This window comes from Thalassophryne amazonica, chromosome 11 (assembly GCF_902500255.1).
Source record: "Thalassophryne amazonica chromosome 11, fThaAma1.1, whole genome shotgun sequence".
Lineage (NCBI taxonomy): Eukaryota > Metazoa > Chordata > Actinopteri > Batrachoidiformes > Batrachoididae > Thalassophryne > Thalassophryne amazonica.
Genome location: NC_047113.1, coordinates 90,621,717 through 90,637,807, shown reverse-complemented (window position 1 = coordinate 90,637,807; position 16,091 = coordinate 90,621,717). Strand labels below are relative to the sequence as shown.

The 16,091-nt window shown below is 46.5% G+C and overlaps 1 protein-coding gene across 3 annotated transcripts in view; it reads right to left on the bottom strand.

Moving 5' to 3' along the window:
- st3gal5 (ST3 beta-galactoside alpha-2,3-sialyltransferase 5) overlaps nt 1-15,498 on the bottom strand; it is an 82,442-nt gene extending 66,944 nt beyond the window's left edge. For 2 of the 3 annotated variants that reach the window (XM_034182342.1, XM_034182344.1), the window contains exons 1-2: nt 15,385-15,498; nt 7,717-7,831 (exon numbers count right to left, since the gene is read on the bottom strand). In XM_034182342.1, coding sequence (XP_034038233.1) covers nt 7,717-7,748 — 32 coding nt within the window. In that variant the 5' untranslated portion in view covers nt 7,749-7,831; nt 15,385-15,498. Of the gene's footprint in view, nt 1-7,716; nt 7,832-15,371 lie in introns of all 3 variants that reach the window. The other variant, XM_034182343.1, reaches the window with a different exon arrangement.
- Nucleotides 15,499-16,091: the final 593 nt, after the last annotated feature.

The following is a 16,091-nucleotide window of genomic DNA, read 5'->3' as shown; positions in this document are numbered from 1 at the left end:
CACAACAGGACCCCCCCCTCAACGGGCGCCTCCTGGCGCCCGACCAGGCTTGTCCGGGTGTCGGTGGTAGAAATCGACCAGAAGGGCCGGGTCCAGGATGAAGCTCCTCTTCACCCAGGAGCGTTCCTCGGGTCCGTAACCCTCCCAGTCCACCAAGTACTGAAAGCCCCGACCCATCCGACGGACGTCCAGGAGCCGACGAACGGTCCATGCCGGCTCCCCGTCGATGATCCGGGCAGGAGGTGGGTCGGGTCCGGGGGAGCAGAGCGGTGAGGTGTGGTATGGCTTGAGTTTGGAAACATGAAAAACCGGATGGATCCGCAGTGAAGCCGGGAGAGTTAGCTTCACTGCGGCCGGACTGAGGATCTTGGCGATGGGGAACGGCCCGATGAAGCGGTCCTTGAGTTTGTGGGAGGTCACCTGGAGCGGGATATCTTTGGTGGATAGCCACACCTCCTGCCCTGGTTGGTATGTAGGGGCCGGGGAACGCCGGCGGTCTGCATGGGCCTTGGCCCTCGTCCGGGCCTGCAACAGGGCAGAGCGGGCGGCCCGCCACACCCGGCGGCACCTCCGCAGGTGGGCCTGGACCGAGGGTACCCCGACCTCTCCCTCCACAAGTGGGAACAACGGGGGCTGGTAGCCCAGACACGCTTCAAAGGGGGAGAGGCCGGTGGCAGAGGATACTTGGCTGTTGTGAGCGTACTCGATCCAGGCCAGATGGTTACTCCAGGCCGCCGGGTGAGCGGAGGTGACACAACGAAGAGCCTGTTCAAGTTCCTGGTTCGCCCGCTCTGCCTGGCCGTTCGTCTGTGGGTGGTACCCGGACGAGAGACGCACGGTGGCCCCCAGTTCCTTACAAAAACTCCTCCAGACCTGCGAGGAAAACTGGGGACCACGATCCGAGACGATGTCCGACGGTATCCCATGCAGACGCACGACGTGGTGAACCAGGAGGTCTGCCGTCTCCTGGGCCGTTGGGAGCTTCGGGAGGGCCACGAAGTGGGCCGCCTTGGAGAACCGGTCCACTATCGTCAGTATGGCGGTGTTGCCCTGGGACGGCGGGAGGCCCGTGACGAAGTCCAGACCGATGTGGGACCAGGGGCGATGAGGCACAGGCAGGGGTTGGAGGAGACCCCTGGTCTTGCGATGGTCCGCCTTGCCCCTGGCACAGGTGGTGCAGGCCTGGACGTAGTCCCGGACGTCGGCTTCCAGTGACGCCCACCAGAAGCGCTGCTGGACTACTGCCACGGTCCTACGCACTCCAGGATGACAGGAGAGCTTGGATCCGTGGCAGAAGTCCAAGACGGCAGCCCTAGCCTCTGGTGGAACGTAGAGTCTATTCTTCGGACCGTTTCCCGGGTCCGGGTTCTTAGTCTGGGCCTCCCGGACGATCTCCTCCACGTCCCAGGTGAGGGTAGCCACGACAGTGGACTCGGGAAGGATGGTGTCGATGGGGTCCGACAACCCGACCTTGGCTTCCTCTTCGTGCACCCGGGACAATGCATCAGATCGTTGATTTTTGGTCCCGGGGCGGTAGGTGATCCGGAAGTCAAAGCGTGCGAAGAACAGGGACCAGCGGGCTTGCCTGGGGTTCAGCCGCTTGGCGGTCCGGATGTACTCCAGGTTCCGGTGGTCCGTAAAAACCGTGAAAGGCCCCGTAGCCCCCTCCAACAGGTGTCTCCACTCTTCTAGAGCCTCCTTCACCGCGAGGAGTTCTCGATTGCCCACGTCATAGTTCCGTTCAGCGGGGGTCAACCTGCGGGAAAAGTAGGCACAAGGATGGAGAACCTTATCGGACTCCCCGCTCTGGGACAGCACGGCTCCTATTCCTGAGTCTGAGGCGTCCACCTCTACTACAAACTGGCGAGTAGGATCAGGCTGCACCAGAACTGGAGCAGATGAAAACCGGCGTTTCAACTCCCTAAACGCGGCCTCGCACCGGTCCGACCAGGTGAAGGGGACTTTGGTGGAGGTCAGGGCGGTCAGGGGGCTAACGACCTGACTGTAACCCTTAATGAACCTCCTGTAGAAGTTTGCGAAGCCGAGGAACTGTTGCAGCTTCCTACGGCTCGTTGGTTGGGGCCAATCCCTCACCGCCGCAACCTTGGCCGGATCCGGGGCGACGGAGTTGGAGGAGATGATAAACCCCAAGAAGGACAGAGCAGTGCGGTGAAACTCACACTTCTCGCCCTTCACAAACAGCCGGTTTTCTAACAACCGCTGTAGGACCTGACGTACATGCCGGACATGGGTCTCAGGATCCGGGGAAAAGATGAGTATATCATCCAGATACACGAAGACAAACCGGTGCAGGAAGTCCCGCAGGACGTCATTAACCAAGGCTTGGAACGTCGCGGGGGCGTTAGTGAGACCGAACGGCATGACCAGGTACTCAAAATGACCCAACGGGGTGTTAAATGCCGTCTTCCATTCATCTCCCTTCCGGATCCGAACTAGATGGTACGCATTCCTAAGATCGAGTTTGGTGAATATTTTGGCTCCATGCAGGGGTGTGAACACCGAATCCAAGAGGGGCAATGGGTATCGATTGCGAACCGTGATCTCGTTCAATCCCCTGTAATCGATGCATGGACGAAGTCCGCCGTCTTTCTTGCCCACAAAAAAGAAACCAGCACCCATCGGGGAGGTGGAGTTCCGGATCAACCCGGCGGCCAAGGAGTCCCGGATGTAGGTTTCCATTGATTCGCGTTCCGGACGTGAGAGATTGTACAGCCTACTGGACGGGAACTCACTGCCCGGAACCAAATCGATGGCACAATCGTACGGTCGGTGTGGTGGAAGGGCGAGCGCCAGATCTTTGCTGAAGACGTCAGCCAGATCATGGTACTCCCCTGGCACCGCCGTCAGATTGGGAGGGGTTTTAACCTCCTCCTTAGCCGTCATTCCGGGGGGAACCGAGGATCCTAAACACTCCCGGTGGCAGGTTTCGCTCCACTGCACCACGACCCCAGACGGCCAATCGATCCGGGGATTGTGCTTCACCATCCAAGGAAAACCCAAAATCACTCGGGAGGTAGAAGATGTCACGTAAAACACTATCTCCTCCCGGTGATTCCCAGACACAACCAAGGTCACAGGCTGGGTCCGGTGTGTGATTAGCGGGAGTAGAGTGCCATCTAGTGCCCGTACCTTCAAGGGCGAAGGCAGAGCCACTAGGGGGAGCCCCACTTCCTTTGCCCATCTGCTATCCAACAGATTCCCTTCGGACCCCGTGTCCACCAGTGCTGGGGCGTGAAGGGTTAAATCCCCACTCAGGATTACCACTGGGATTCGTGCTGATTTGCGGGAACTTCCCGTGCACATGTTATGGCCCACCCTTAGCCCAGTGTCTAAGGACGGGCGTTGGTGTTTGACCGTTTGGGGCAGTCTTTTAACAGGTGCTCACATGAGCCACAGTAAAAACATTCCCCGCGGGCCAGTCTCCTTTGTTTAATATCTGATCTCACTTTAGCCCTGCTCGTGTCCATAGCTTCGTCAGCAGGGGGAGCTGTTGCCACACGGAGCCCACCGGCAATGGAGCGTGAGGACGACGTCACCCCGTCAGACCCGGAAGAGAGAGGGACGGCTTGTGCCCGGCCACGCCCCCCGGCCTGCTCCCGACGGTGTTCATTCAAACGGTTGTCTAAGCGTATAACCAGAGTGACAAGCCCGTCGAAAGTCTGCGGTTCGTCCTTAGCCAGTAAATGCTCCTTCAGTACTGGAGACAGTCTGCTTATGAAGGCGGCGCGGAGCGCGACGTCATTCCAACCCGACCTCGCAGCCGCGATGCGGAAGTCGACAGCGTAATCGGCCGCGCTCCGACGCCCCTGTCTCAGTGACAGCAGCACGGTCGAGGCGGTCTCGCCTCTGTTGGGATGATCAAACACCTGTTTGAATTCCCGTATAAACCCAGCGTATGACGTCAGAAGCCATGACTGCTGTTCCCAGAGCGCTGTAGCCCAAGCGCGTGCCTCACCCCGAAGCAGATTAATTACATAAGCCACCCGGGTGGCGTCTGCCGCGTACATGACTGGACGCTGTGCAAAAACGAGCGAACACTGCATCAAGAAGTCTACGCACGTCTCCACACAGCCTCCGTACGGTTCAGGAGGACTTATGTAAGCTTCAGGGGACGGTGGGGGGGGTAGTTGAACGGCCAGTGGAACATCTACATTAGGCCCCGGACCAGCAGGAGGAGACACTGCAGCGACGCTTGACTCGCGTGCTTCCACTCTGGCGGTGAGAGCCTCCATCCTCAGATTGAGGCTTGCATTTTGCTCAGTTACCAGCTGTAACTGAGCAGTGAAAGCGGTAAGGATTTGCTGCAGATCACTTACCACGCCTCCTGCTGACGCCTGCGCTCCCTGTTCTCCCATTGGCTGTTCAAGCTGTGGTTGACGCCCCTCGGGATCCATGACGAATGGCCGAGAAATCCTGTTGGAAGGTGTCGTAACACGGACCCACAACAGGGGGCGCTAATGAACGGACAATGGATAAGGGAAGGAGTAACAATTTAATGTTGCACAAGAACACAACGTAAAATAAACAAAGGTACTGCCAATCACACACAAGAGGATTGCGGGCAGGCTCGAAGATAGGAGACCTCAGATGAACGAAGAGCCGGGACCCACACCGCTTCTACCACCAACGGCCTGAAGAACACCGAAGCCGCCAAGCCCCGAGTCCCCAGGTGGTCTCTGTCCTCCGTTGTCGGCCCTGGTACTGCTGGCAGAAAAAACAGAAGGTAGTGAGTGTGAATCCTCACACCCAGCAACCTTGATTATTGATTCTTGTGGAGGGAGAGCCTCCACCTCCAATCATACACACGTGCAGCTCCGAAAATCCAGTCAAGGAAATACCACCAGGAAAAAACAGCTGCAAAACAGATCAGATTATTATTTGACGTATAAGTCAGCAGAGAGATTACCTTGTATCGTAGGAGATTTCTCGGCGAGGAGGTGGAGTCGCCACCCGGCCTTTATGGTGATGGTGATGATGAGATGATGAGTGACAGCTGGTGTTGAGGATGATTGACGGCTGTCACTCCCAGTGGTTCTGGCGCCCTCTTGTGCTTGAAGCCCGCACTCCAAGCAGGGCGCCATCCGGTGGTGGTGAGCCAGCAGTACCTCCTCTTCGGCGGCCCACACAACAGGAACATGGTGGCTGTCAATGCCCCAGTTCCAGAACTCTACAGTACAGAGTACTTGCGAAGATGTAATGAAAACCCTGACAAGGTCAACTTGTTGAAAGTCAATGGAAAGCTCCTCCTATGGAAGGAAAAGTAGAAAAGAAGGTGGTGCAGAAGAGCATAATAGATTTGCATTCCATCTACATTTTATTTATTTATTTGTATTTTTTGTATGTTTATGATGGCCCATATGCACTTTTATGGTTAATTTTGTATTGTAATATAATTCTCTAATATGTTGGGGTTTTTTAAGGCATAGAAATTATTCATTTATTTATTTAATTTTATTTTGGTGGGGTGCAGTTTTACAGTATTTGCCCTTGAAGATTCTACTTCTGACTTTGTCTTTATATTGGTAAAAAAAGCATAATCTTCTGTGGTCAGTGTTCACATATTTAAATAGATATCTGTACATTTTTTAGCATGTTGTTCTTGTTTTTTGATGCACATGCACGTGTTTATGCTTATTTTTTTTCATTTATTTTAATGAAATCATTTATTTTTTGAGAAACTATTGTTTGTTTTTCATTTTACAGTTAAGCAACCACTGTTTTCTGCCAAGCAGTGTTACTATCACATGATGATGCAACCTTTCGACCTCTATGCACTGTAAAAAATATTGTTCTGTTTTGAAAAGAAGAACAAGAGTGTCAACTATGTTCCCCAAACATTTATCTTATGTAAAACGTTGTGGTGTGTTTGCCTTTTCTTAATACTTTGTCAAACATAGAAAGTTCCCACTTTAGTATATTTAACTAGCCACTCGTAGCTTGTCAATTAATCATGGATTGCAGTGTTAAGTGTTTGTCAGCGATGTTTTAACACAGACCCAATAACTATTTACAAAGGCTGCTAGTCTCGATAGTTTATTAGTCATTAACTTTCACGTCCTAACTGCTCCGAGCTAATAACATAAATAGTACTTCATTTTGAAATGGTTCACGTCATTTATTCAGGAAACTCACACGAACACAGGGAGGACATGCAAACTCCACACAGAAAGGCCCAGGTGGGAAGCAACCCCATGACCTTCTTGCTGATGAATAAAGCATTAACAAATGGCTTATAAATGCTGAAAAAATGCTTCATGGTGTGTAGTTATGACAAAGTTCTACCATCGGGAAAACCCAGAGTTCCAAATTCAGCAGTGTGAACCTGTGGGTGTAAAAGGTGCCACGGCGATCAGAGTTCGTCTGTAATCACTCTGCTGCTACATTAAAATTGACCCACTGGAGCCTTCTGCCTGTAAAGCCTCACTTCCTGTTTCAGTTCAGCATCTTGCTGCTCAGCAGTTGAGGGTGCCATGATAAACAGTGAAATAAAGTGTGCTGGTTGTGAGGGGAAAATGCTACATCATGAGAACTTTATCGTATTCAGCTTCAGACTCCTGACTGCCAGAAGGCCACCGTTCCTCACCAGCCCCACATCAGAACTGCAGATCGCTTCCCTGCCATGGTGTCCTACCTCGGCATACTTCTGCCCCTTCTGTTGGATTTTCTTTGTGAGTCATAGAACAATTTCAAAATCAAATTTATTAATTTATATAGCGCCAATTCACGACGAACTCGTCTCAAGGCGCTTCACACAACATAAAACAAAAACAAAAAAACTGAATTAAAAATTTAAAACACAATAAAAAGATGACCATAAAATAATACAAGAATAAAAACACATCATAACACTAATGATAAAACAGAGAAAACAAATGAGTCTTTAAACATGACTTAAAAGTCTCCACAGTATCAGACTGCCGAATGTGTGCCGGGAGATCGTTCCACAGAGCTGGGGCACGGTAGGAGAAAGCTCTGTGACCGGCAGACTTTTTATTCACCATCACACACAGAAGTCCTGCACCCTGAGAACGCAGGGCTCGAGCCGGTACATAGGGGCTTACCAGGTCAGCCAGATAGGGAGGTGCAAGTCCATGAACAATTTTATAAACTAATAACAGTACTTTAAAATTCAATCTTGCAGCAACTGGAAGCCAGTGCAGGGATGCCAAAACGGGCGTAATGTGGTCAAACTTTCTGCTTTGTGTCAAAAGTCTGGCAGCAGCATTTTGAACCAGTTGAAGACCCCTAATCCTGGACTGTGGTAAGCCAGAAAATAGAGCATTACAATAGTCCAATCTAGAAGAGACAAATGCATGAATCAAAGTCTCAGCATCAGCCATAGACAGGATGGGACGAATCTTCACTATATTTCGCAAATGGAAGAAAGCAGTCCTCATAATGTCTCTAATGTGGAGATCAAAGGAGATCAATTTGCTTTGTATGTGGTCAGATCATTTCTGTCCCTTAAATAACAAAACGCTTAAGTTTCCCGAGCAGAGACAGAGTAGAGTCTTGACGGCTGCCTCGGGTACGAAAGACACAAACTCAACAGACAATAACAGGCTGCAACTGGGAGAGCAGTGTGTGTGTGTGTGTGTGTGTGTGTGTGTGTGTGTGTGTGTGTGTGTGTGTGTGTGTGTGTGTGTGTGTGTTTGGCAGAGAACAGAAGAGCTCTTTGTGTGATCTGATCATCACCTGTGTGCTCCCCACCGCTTGGACAGCCTCATATTTCTCGTTCTCACTGGACGTTGACAACCCTTCTTGCTCCTGCGTCGTCGTCTGGAGCCCTCTGGCTCGCAGGGCTCTTATTCTGGAAACACGGGTCAGTGAATCATTAGCCACATACGTCATTATACAATATCACAGGGTGTTTGCATGCGCGCACACGCACACACACACACACACACACACACCTCATTAAATCATTTGATTAGTTTCCTGACATGAGTGGTTGGCTGCACACACAACTTACTGAAACGTGGTGGGTTTTATAAATAAATCTGTATTTGTAAATGTTATTTTTTTCATTTGTAAAGAAAAACGCAACTTAAAAATCTGTTTAAGTGGAATCAGCACTTTTAGCAAATGTGTTTCACTTGGTATTCATAATGCCATGAACACTGCCATCTACTGACCAGTAGATGCAGTAGACTGAACAGTAGATGGCAGTGTTCATGGCAAAATGAACACACACTTTATAAAACAACAGAAGTGACGTTAATTTAAATAACTTGTCTGGAATTAGTTTGTTTAAAATTGTAACCATAAGTCAAAACAGTCTGCCTGTGCATGACTTGGGTGATATGCCGGCGAGTCTGTATGGTGTGAAGAGAAATTATCTTTTTTTCTCTCATGCTGCCTTTTTCTCTGGTGGCCAGCTCTCCTCTGCCTGCAGAGGATGGAGCTGTACCTCTCATAGTTGTCTCTCTGCTACAAAAAAATGTAACAGGCAGGCACTAAAATATCTGATTTCAGACTTCACAAATGTTTTTAACTGTTAAGCTTTATTCACTATGCCTGCAAAAATATGTTAGCGGTCTATAAATTATCAGACCTAAATTTATCAGAAGCTAATTGGTCCACTGATGGTTTTCAAAGTTATCTGAAAAGTGAAAACATTAGCTTTGATAATTAGCGGTTAATGGATTAGCAGAACTGTGCCCACCACTGTTATCAGGTTACAAGAACAGCATTTTCAGTTTTAGAAGTGTTTATTTCTAGCTAGCTTTTACATAATATATGAGAAACATGTATATAAACACACAAAATGAAGCGGTTTTGAAGAGACCAGCAACTGACGTCATGGTGCAGCTCTACTCTGATTGGTTCTCACCCCTGCCACTCAAAAACAAAACTGAACAGACTGAAAAAGAATGTGACTTTTTAACCTCTTAAAAATAAATCAAGTTTAACCATCTTTGAACTTGTCCAAGGTCTGTGTCCCAAGAATGTTCCCTGTGAATTTGAAGTCTTTGGCAGTAATAGAACTGGACGTATGCTGAGCACAGACAGACGGACAGATGGGGGAACGGACAGAGGGATGGACAGACAAAAAGCCTTTCGCAATACCTGATGGCCATATTTTGGCCTTGGATAACAACTAGCATGTTTATAAAATAGGTAGTTGACATTTATCAAGGATGGTAACATAGAGTTATATATAGTGAAGCTAGAGGGCGGAGTCACGCCTGGCCGAGCGCTGCCATGACCAAAGAGGGCAAAAAGTGACGTTTGAACAGACCGTTTACCACACAGTATAATGCTACAAGTGACACGGTGTGATCATGCTCTCGTGTTTTCAGACGGATTTTACTTGAATTTGGACTTTTATTTTCCTTGGATTGGATTTTAAATAAATGCATGTATGTATTCAAGTCCAGTGTGCTTCGAGCATTATTTTGTGCCAAGCTGGAAATTTCATGTCATTAGGATCTTGAGATAGCGACATCACAAGGATTTATCCGTGGATTTATTTACATTTCATGATGCACCGTGCTGTGTTTAGCAATGATGGAGTCGTGAGTGTGTTTCCACCGGGCGTTAAGATCCAGAAGCCCCGCGATTTCGGCCAGGAAGGTAAGAAATTGAACTCTTTTATATAATATACCCAGATCCAAATGGGTACTGGCTTTGGCTGAGGAATAAACTGTACAGCGCTTTGAGCACCTGCTGGATGGAAATGCACCATCAAAATGCAGTCTGTTAGTTTCTCCTCTTTCCATGATGAATCACTGACGAGGGCTTTTTATTTCCAAAGATGCTTTACTCACGATTGAATCATTTAACTCAGCAGCTGAATGAAATCTTGGAATTGGAACCTCTTGAGTTTGAGCTCAGTGATGGTCAAACCAGACCTCAGACTCTGAATCTGCTTTCTGAGTCAGGCCTGTGCTGCCTGTCTGTCTGTCTGTCTGTGTCTGTCTGTCTGTCTCCCCCATTTCACGCTGTGGGTCCATCTCTGTTCCTCACACTAGTCCAGTTATGAATCCCTTAATGTCTTCTGCGCTCCTTAACCCTGCGCCTGCATCCAGAAAATTAATTAATCTTTATCTGCTGTGTCTGTGTTTATATTTAGGGATCAAAACCTGCATAAAACCTAACACATATTATTTATATTATTTTACAGAAAACTGCAAACTGCAGTCCACAAATCATGTTTCTGACATTTATAACCCCAATTCCAATGAAGTTGGGACGTTGTGTAAAATGTAAATAAAAACAGATTACAATGATTTGCAAATCCTCTTCAACCTGCAATTATATCAATGTTAATTCTAAACAAAGTTTTTTGCACATAAGCCTGGGGACCTGCAATTGTATTTATACCTGCACTTTGTAAATAGTGTGTAAATATTGTGGTTTTGAATGAATGATAGTGAGGATGTGTTTAACCAATGAGAGTGAGGACTTGTCCTAACCTTTTTAATACTATTTGTCCATCTGTGTGGGTTTGGAGTGTGCTGCTGGGTGTGTGTGCCTGGAGTGTAAGAGAGAGAGATGGGGTGACTATGGATGTCTTGTCCCATGTTTCATGTTGGGCCATGTGCCCATATGGGGACTAAGGATGGAAATTAGCTTAGGCTATAATCCTGTGTGTTATGGATGTGTCTCTGTACATTGTCTTTTATAACATGTGCTGTCCCTTAATAAATAAATAGAAATAAAAAAAAAAGAAACCTATATTCAATTGAATATACCACAAAGACAAGATATTTAATGTTCAAACTGATAAACTTTATTGTTGTTGTGCAAATATTTGCTTATTTTGAAATGGATGCCTGCAACACGTTTTAAAAAAGTTGGGACAGGGCAACAAAAGACCGGGAAAGTTGATGAATGCTCAAAGAACATCTAATTGGAAACAGGTGAGTGTCATGACTGTGTATAAAAGGAGCATCTCAAAGTCTCAGCCATTCACAAGCAAAGATGAGGCGAGGATCACCACTTTGTGAACAACTGCATGAAAAAAATAGTCCAGCAGTTTAAGAACAATGTTTCTCAACATTCAATTGCAAGGAATTTAGGGATTCCATCATCTACAGTCCATAATGTAATCAGAAGATTCAGAGAATCTGGAGAATTTTCTACACGTAAGCGACAAGGCCGAAAACCAACATTGAATGCCCGTGACCTTCGATCCCTCAGGCGGCACTGCATTAAAAACAGACATCATTGTGTAAAGGATCTTACTGCATGGGCTCAGGAACACTTCAGAAAACCATTGTCAGTTAACACAGTTCGTCGCTACATCTACAAGTGCAAGTTAAAACTCCACCATACAAAATGAAAGCCAAACATCAACAACATCCAGAAACCCCGCCGCCTTCTCTGGGCCTGAGCTCATTTGAAATGGATACACGCAAAGTGGAAAAGTGTGCTGTGGTCTGATGAGTCCACATTTCAAATTGTTCTTGGAAATCATGGATGCCGTGTCCTCCGTTAAGTCCTCGACCCTGGCACTTTATTTGCTCCTGAGTTCTTTCTTTGTTTGGGAGTTTATGATTTCACATCAATTATGTTATTATGTTAGTTCCTCTACCCTTGCACTTTATTAACACCTGAGTTCTATGTTGTGTTTGTGGGTTTATGAGTTTTCCTTCATTTATTGATGGTTGTTTATTTTATTTATATGCCCACTCACCCTTTGAAATCAGTTGCACTGTTCTGCACCACCTAATATTCTGATTAGGGTTCAGTCACCTCGTGTTTTGTTCATTTCCATGTGTATCTGCTGCTCGTGCTGATTCTCCTCACCTGTAATCATTTAGGTCATCTGATATTTAAGTTGTCACCTGTTAGTCTTTGGTTGTGGGTTCATTCATTGTTGTTTGCTCTCCATGCGCTCAGTGAGTATTATATTTCTCTCCGTGCTTTATCGGTCACCTGCTTCATTATTGCTTTGTGTCTGCACGCTCAGCTGTTCTCCCGTTGCTGCCGCTGCCTTTTTGGATTAACTTTTGTATTTTTTTTTGCATTTTATGAATTGTTTGCTCTTGGCTCTGCCAATAAATCACTCTGGGGTTTTGATCGCACACTTCTCATGGTTTCTGTCTGCTACTCTGGGTTCGTTATTAGAACAAAACCGTAACAAAAAGTAAATGGACGGTGACATGTACTGAGATCGCATCGTATTGAGTTTATAACTTCACACGTGCAGGACCAGAAAACTTGAAGATGGACACGCTGTGCTGACAGTGTTTGGACATAAATATTCAGTTCAGAAACAAGCTCAGCATTTGGGAATAAATGTATCCAACTCAGCATGACAAAGTCCATATACAGCAATCTCAGCATGACTGATAATGGCCAAGCTCCAGCCCCCCTCCCCCCCTTAATTGAAGTAAGTGGTTTAAGCTGTGTGTGTGTGTGTGTGTGTGTGTGTGTGTGTGTGTGTGTGTGTGTGTGTGTGTGTGTGTGTGTGTGTGTGTGTGTGTGTGTGTGTGTGTGTGTGTGTGTGTGTGTGTCAGACCATCAGACACATGACTACATCTTTTCAGATTTGACCTGACACTGGAGGAATATTTAGGATCAAAAATGTTTCGTAGAAAATTAAGGTCACACTTACAACAAATAGAGTCGACACGGGACAAAAGTCCCTTCTGACTCGATACGTTCAAATCGCAATAAGACAAATTCAATAAATGCAAATAAAATGACCTCGCACATGATGTTGACATAAAAATTGAGCTCATCAAATCTAGGTTAGAAATGTCAATCAAATTCTCTAACCGTGATATACCCATTGCATTAGGAACTGGGGTTGTTCTATAGAATTTACGTACACTAACCATTGCCTTTACTAACTTTCCTTGGAGTTTTTCAGCATCACCCAGGGACCTTTTGCTCACATCAACCGTATTCATTCCATATAACAGCACAGGCCTGATAGCGGCATTCCATACATACGATGCACACTTGATATCTGTCACACAATTATTGAGATCTGCACCCTGTAAACTGTAAAATGATTTACGACACGCATTGATATGGTGTAACATGTGCGTTCAGATCAGTGTGAGACAATGAAATACCCGGATACTGTATCACATCACAATGACTGAGACTACTGCCTTCAAGATTCCACTCGGACTTCTGTACAAAATGGCATTCACCCAAAACAATACATTCAGTTTTGGCCAAGTTGAAGGATAAACCATGACTTGACACATAATCATTAGCGCAATCAATTACGAGGTCTGTCAATAAAATATCATACCTTTTTATTTTTTTCAAAAACTATATGGATTTCATTCATATGTTTTTACGTCAGACATGCTTGAACCCTCGTGCGCATGCATGGGACATGTCTATCTCGGCTTTCAATGCTTACCAGTCGAGTGAGTATAAGAGAAATTGTGGAGAGCTGGACATGTCCCAACTTGTCCTCTAACACGCCGAAACGGAGGTGTTCCTTTGTCTCGCTTCATCAGCGAATCAGTCGTGACGCGCGAAGCCTCCGCGCGGCTTTCCATGACAAAATCTCTTGTTAAAAGTGAAATCTGCCGGAAAATGGCTGATGTCCAGCTCTTGTGATAACCAGAGAAAGCGCACACGACGGTCTCGTATCCACAGAGCCATCCATTTAGAAATGATCCAGTGGTTTGTGCTGCATCGTCGCAGCTCGGAGCGCAGCGCACCGACCGTCCTTAAAGCAGTCCTTAAAGCTGTAGTAAAAGTCCTTATTCTCTGTGAAGCCCGTAAAATTTTCACCGAAAGCCAGATAAATTTTTCGAATGGTTTCCAGGTGCCAGTCTCTAACAGCTTCTGAAAAAATTCTGATGGAAAAAAAAGTCCTTTTCATTCTGCCATTTCCAGACAATGAAAATCCGACAAGGGGGCGGGACCACTCCTTCCCAAGGCGTGCTCACAGGCGGATGACGTTACCGAAAAAATTCACGCATGCGCACGAGGGTTCAAGCATGTCTGACGTAAAAACATATGAATGAAATCCATATAGTTTTTGAAAAAAATAAAAAGGTACAATACTTTATTGACAGACCTCGTAGTGTTTGAAGGCCCGACACAGTGAGAATGCACACCAGCAGGTTGTCGGCATAACAAAACATACTGTATGATTCACCGCCAATGCATATTCCTCCTACAGTACAGGACAATCTATCCACGAGGTCCTTATAAAAATGGTCAAATAAAAAAGGTGAGGTTAAACCCCCATGCCTTGTATCTCTCTCAATACTGATAGGTCCCAATAAGTGCTCACTCCACTTAACCTGTACGCTAATCGAATTATACCAAGATACCAAAAAAACCAGCAGCAATCCGGAATGACGCCCATGACCTTGCAAAAAAGTATCTCATGCGGCACAGCATCAAACTCACCCCGGGCACTTGTAGTATGTTGCCACATCGTTTGCCAACACTGCCTCCATGTTGGTGCTGCATCCACCAGTGTGTGTGTATATATATAAAATAAAATGCACTTCAGTAACATATGAAATACTTTAATTATAGGACTGCACTTCTCAATACATAGCACTGTCGCATCACAGCAAGAAGGTCATGGGTTCAATTCCCACCTGCAGCCTTTCTGTGTGAAGCTTGCATGTTCACCCCGTGTTTGCGTGGGTTTCCTTCAGGTGCTCCAGTTTCCTCCCACATCCAAAGACATGCAGGTTAGGTGAACTGGAAACGTTATAATTGTCCAGGTCTCCCTTGTAAATGAGATCGAGATCTCAATGGGACTAAACTGGTTTAATTAAAATTACAAATTAAACATAAATGTTTGCAATCTATGTATGATAATTCCAGCAAGGCTCCAGGACAGGCGCATTTTCCATCTGATGCAGAAAGTGCTTTACAATCATCACACACACACACCAGCAGGATCGAGGTACAAGGAGCTTGCACAAAGGTACTTTGGTGATTTTCTTGTCTCATCAGAGAATTGAACCTATGACTTTCTGGTCACAAACCAGCTTCTCTAAGACCTTTCGTCATTTTATTGCGCAGCTGCGCTGTTATCCACGCGTGTGAAGTTTCCACGGTGATGCTGCAGCAGCACGAGGAATGATTCGAACCCATAATGCGCTGCTTCACCGCTGGCATCTTTCTTTTAAAAACCTTTTGTTATTATAACTGTTTTCTTTCAAAGATGCATTTTTCCCCCTTGTGGTTGTAAAAATGTGCTTTTGCGCAGTGGCATCCCGTTAACAGGACGCCATCTGTTAACAAAAGAACACAAACCGGACCAGAACACTTCTTTTAGGACAAAACCCGAGCAGCCGACCCACTACACCGTCTGAGGTTCTGAGCGGACCGTTAGCAACGGACCGTTAGTAACGGACCGTCAGTAACGTCTCTTTGTGCTCTCCCTGCGCCCGATCGTCTATTACCTTGTTTACTTACTCTTCCATGGACGGCTGTGTCGCTCCATGTCCATTAAAAAACAAACAAACAAAAAACATTACATTGGAACCCGCAGCAGCCGTGTGTCGGATTGCATTTCTTTTCTCCAGCCGGCCAGCCCATTGATGCGGTGACCGTGAGTCAGCCAATCAGCGACCACAGATTCTTATTTCCGCCCCGTCCTTTCGTAATAAGAGTCGTGGTCCTTCTCGACATTAACACGAGAGGTGGGCGATACCGGGAATTTTGGTATTGATCCGATACCAAGTAAATACATGCCCAGTACCGCCGATATCGATACCAATATTTTTCATATTTAAGTTTAATAGATCCAAAGGATCCAAAAGACCTAGGATAGAATTTCACCAAACATTGTATGTGACAACAAAATACTTATTATCACAATCAACATTTTTGTTTTTAAAAAATATCACTCAACACAACTTAAAATCTCCTGAGGTAGAGGGTTGACAAACCACAATACAAGGGTGCGCTGCTCTGTGTTGTGTGACACAGCGCAGCGCTGCTCTTACAGACAGAGAGGAGACTTTGATGAATCTGCGTGCGCAGCAGTCAGTGCGTGCGGGAGAGAAAAAAGCTTGAGTATCGATCTTTTTACACGAGGATTGTTCAATATCAATACCAGCGTTGTTATTGATATTATCGATATTAGGATCGATCCGCCCACCTCTAATTAACGCTGATGG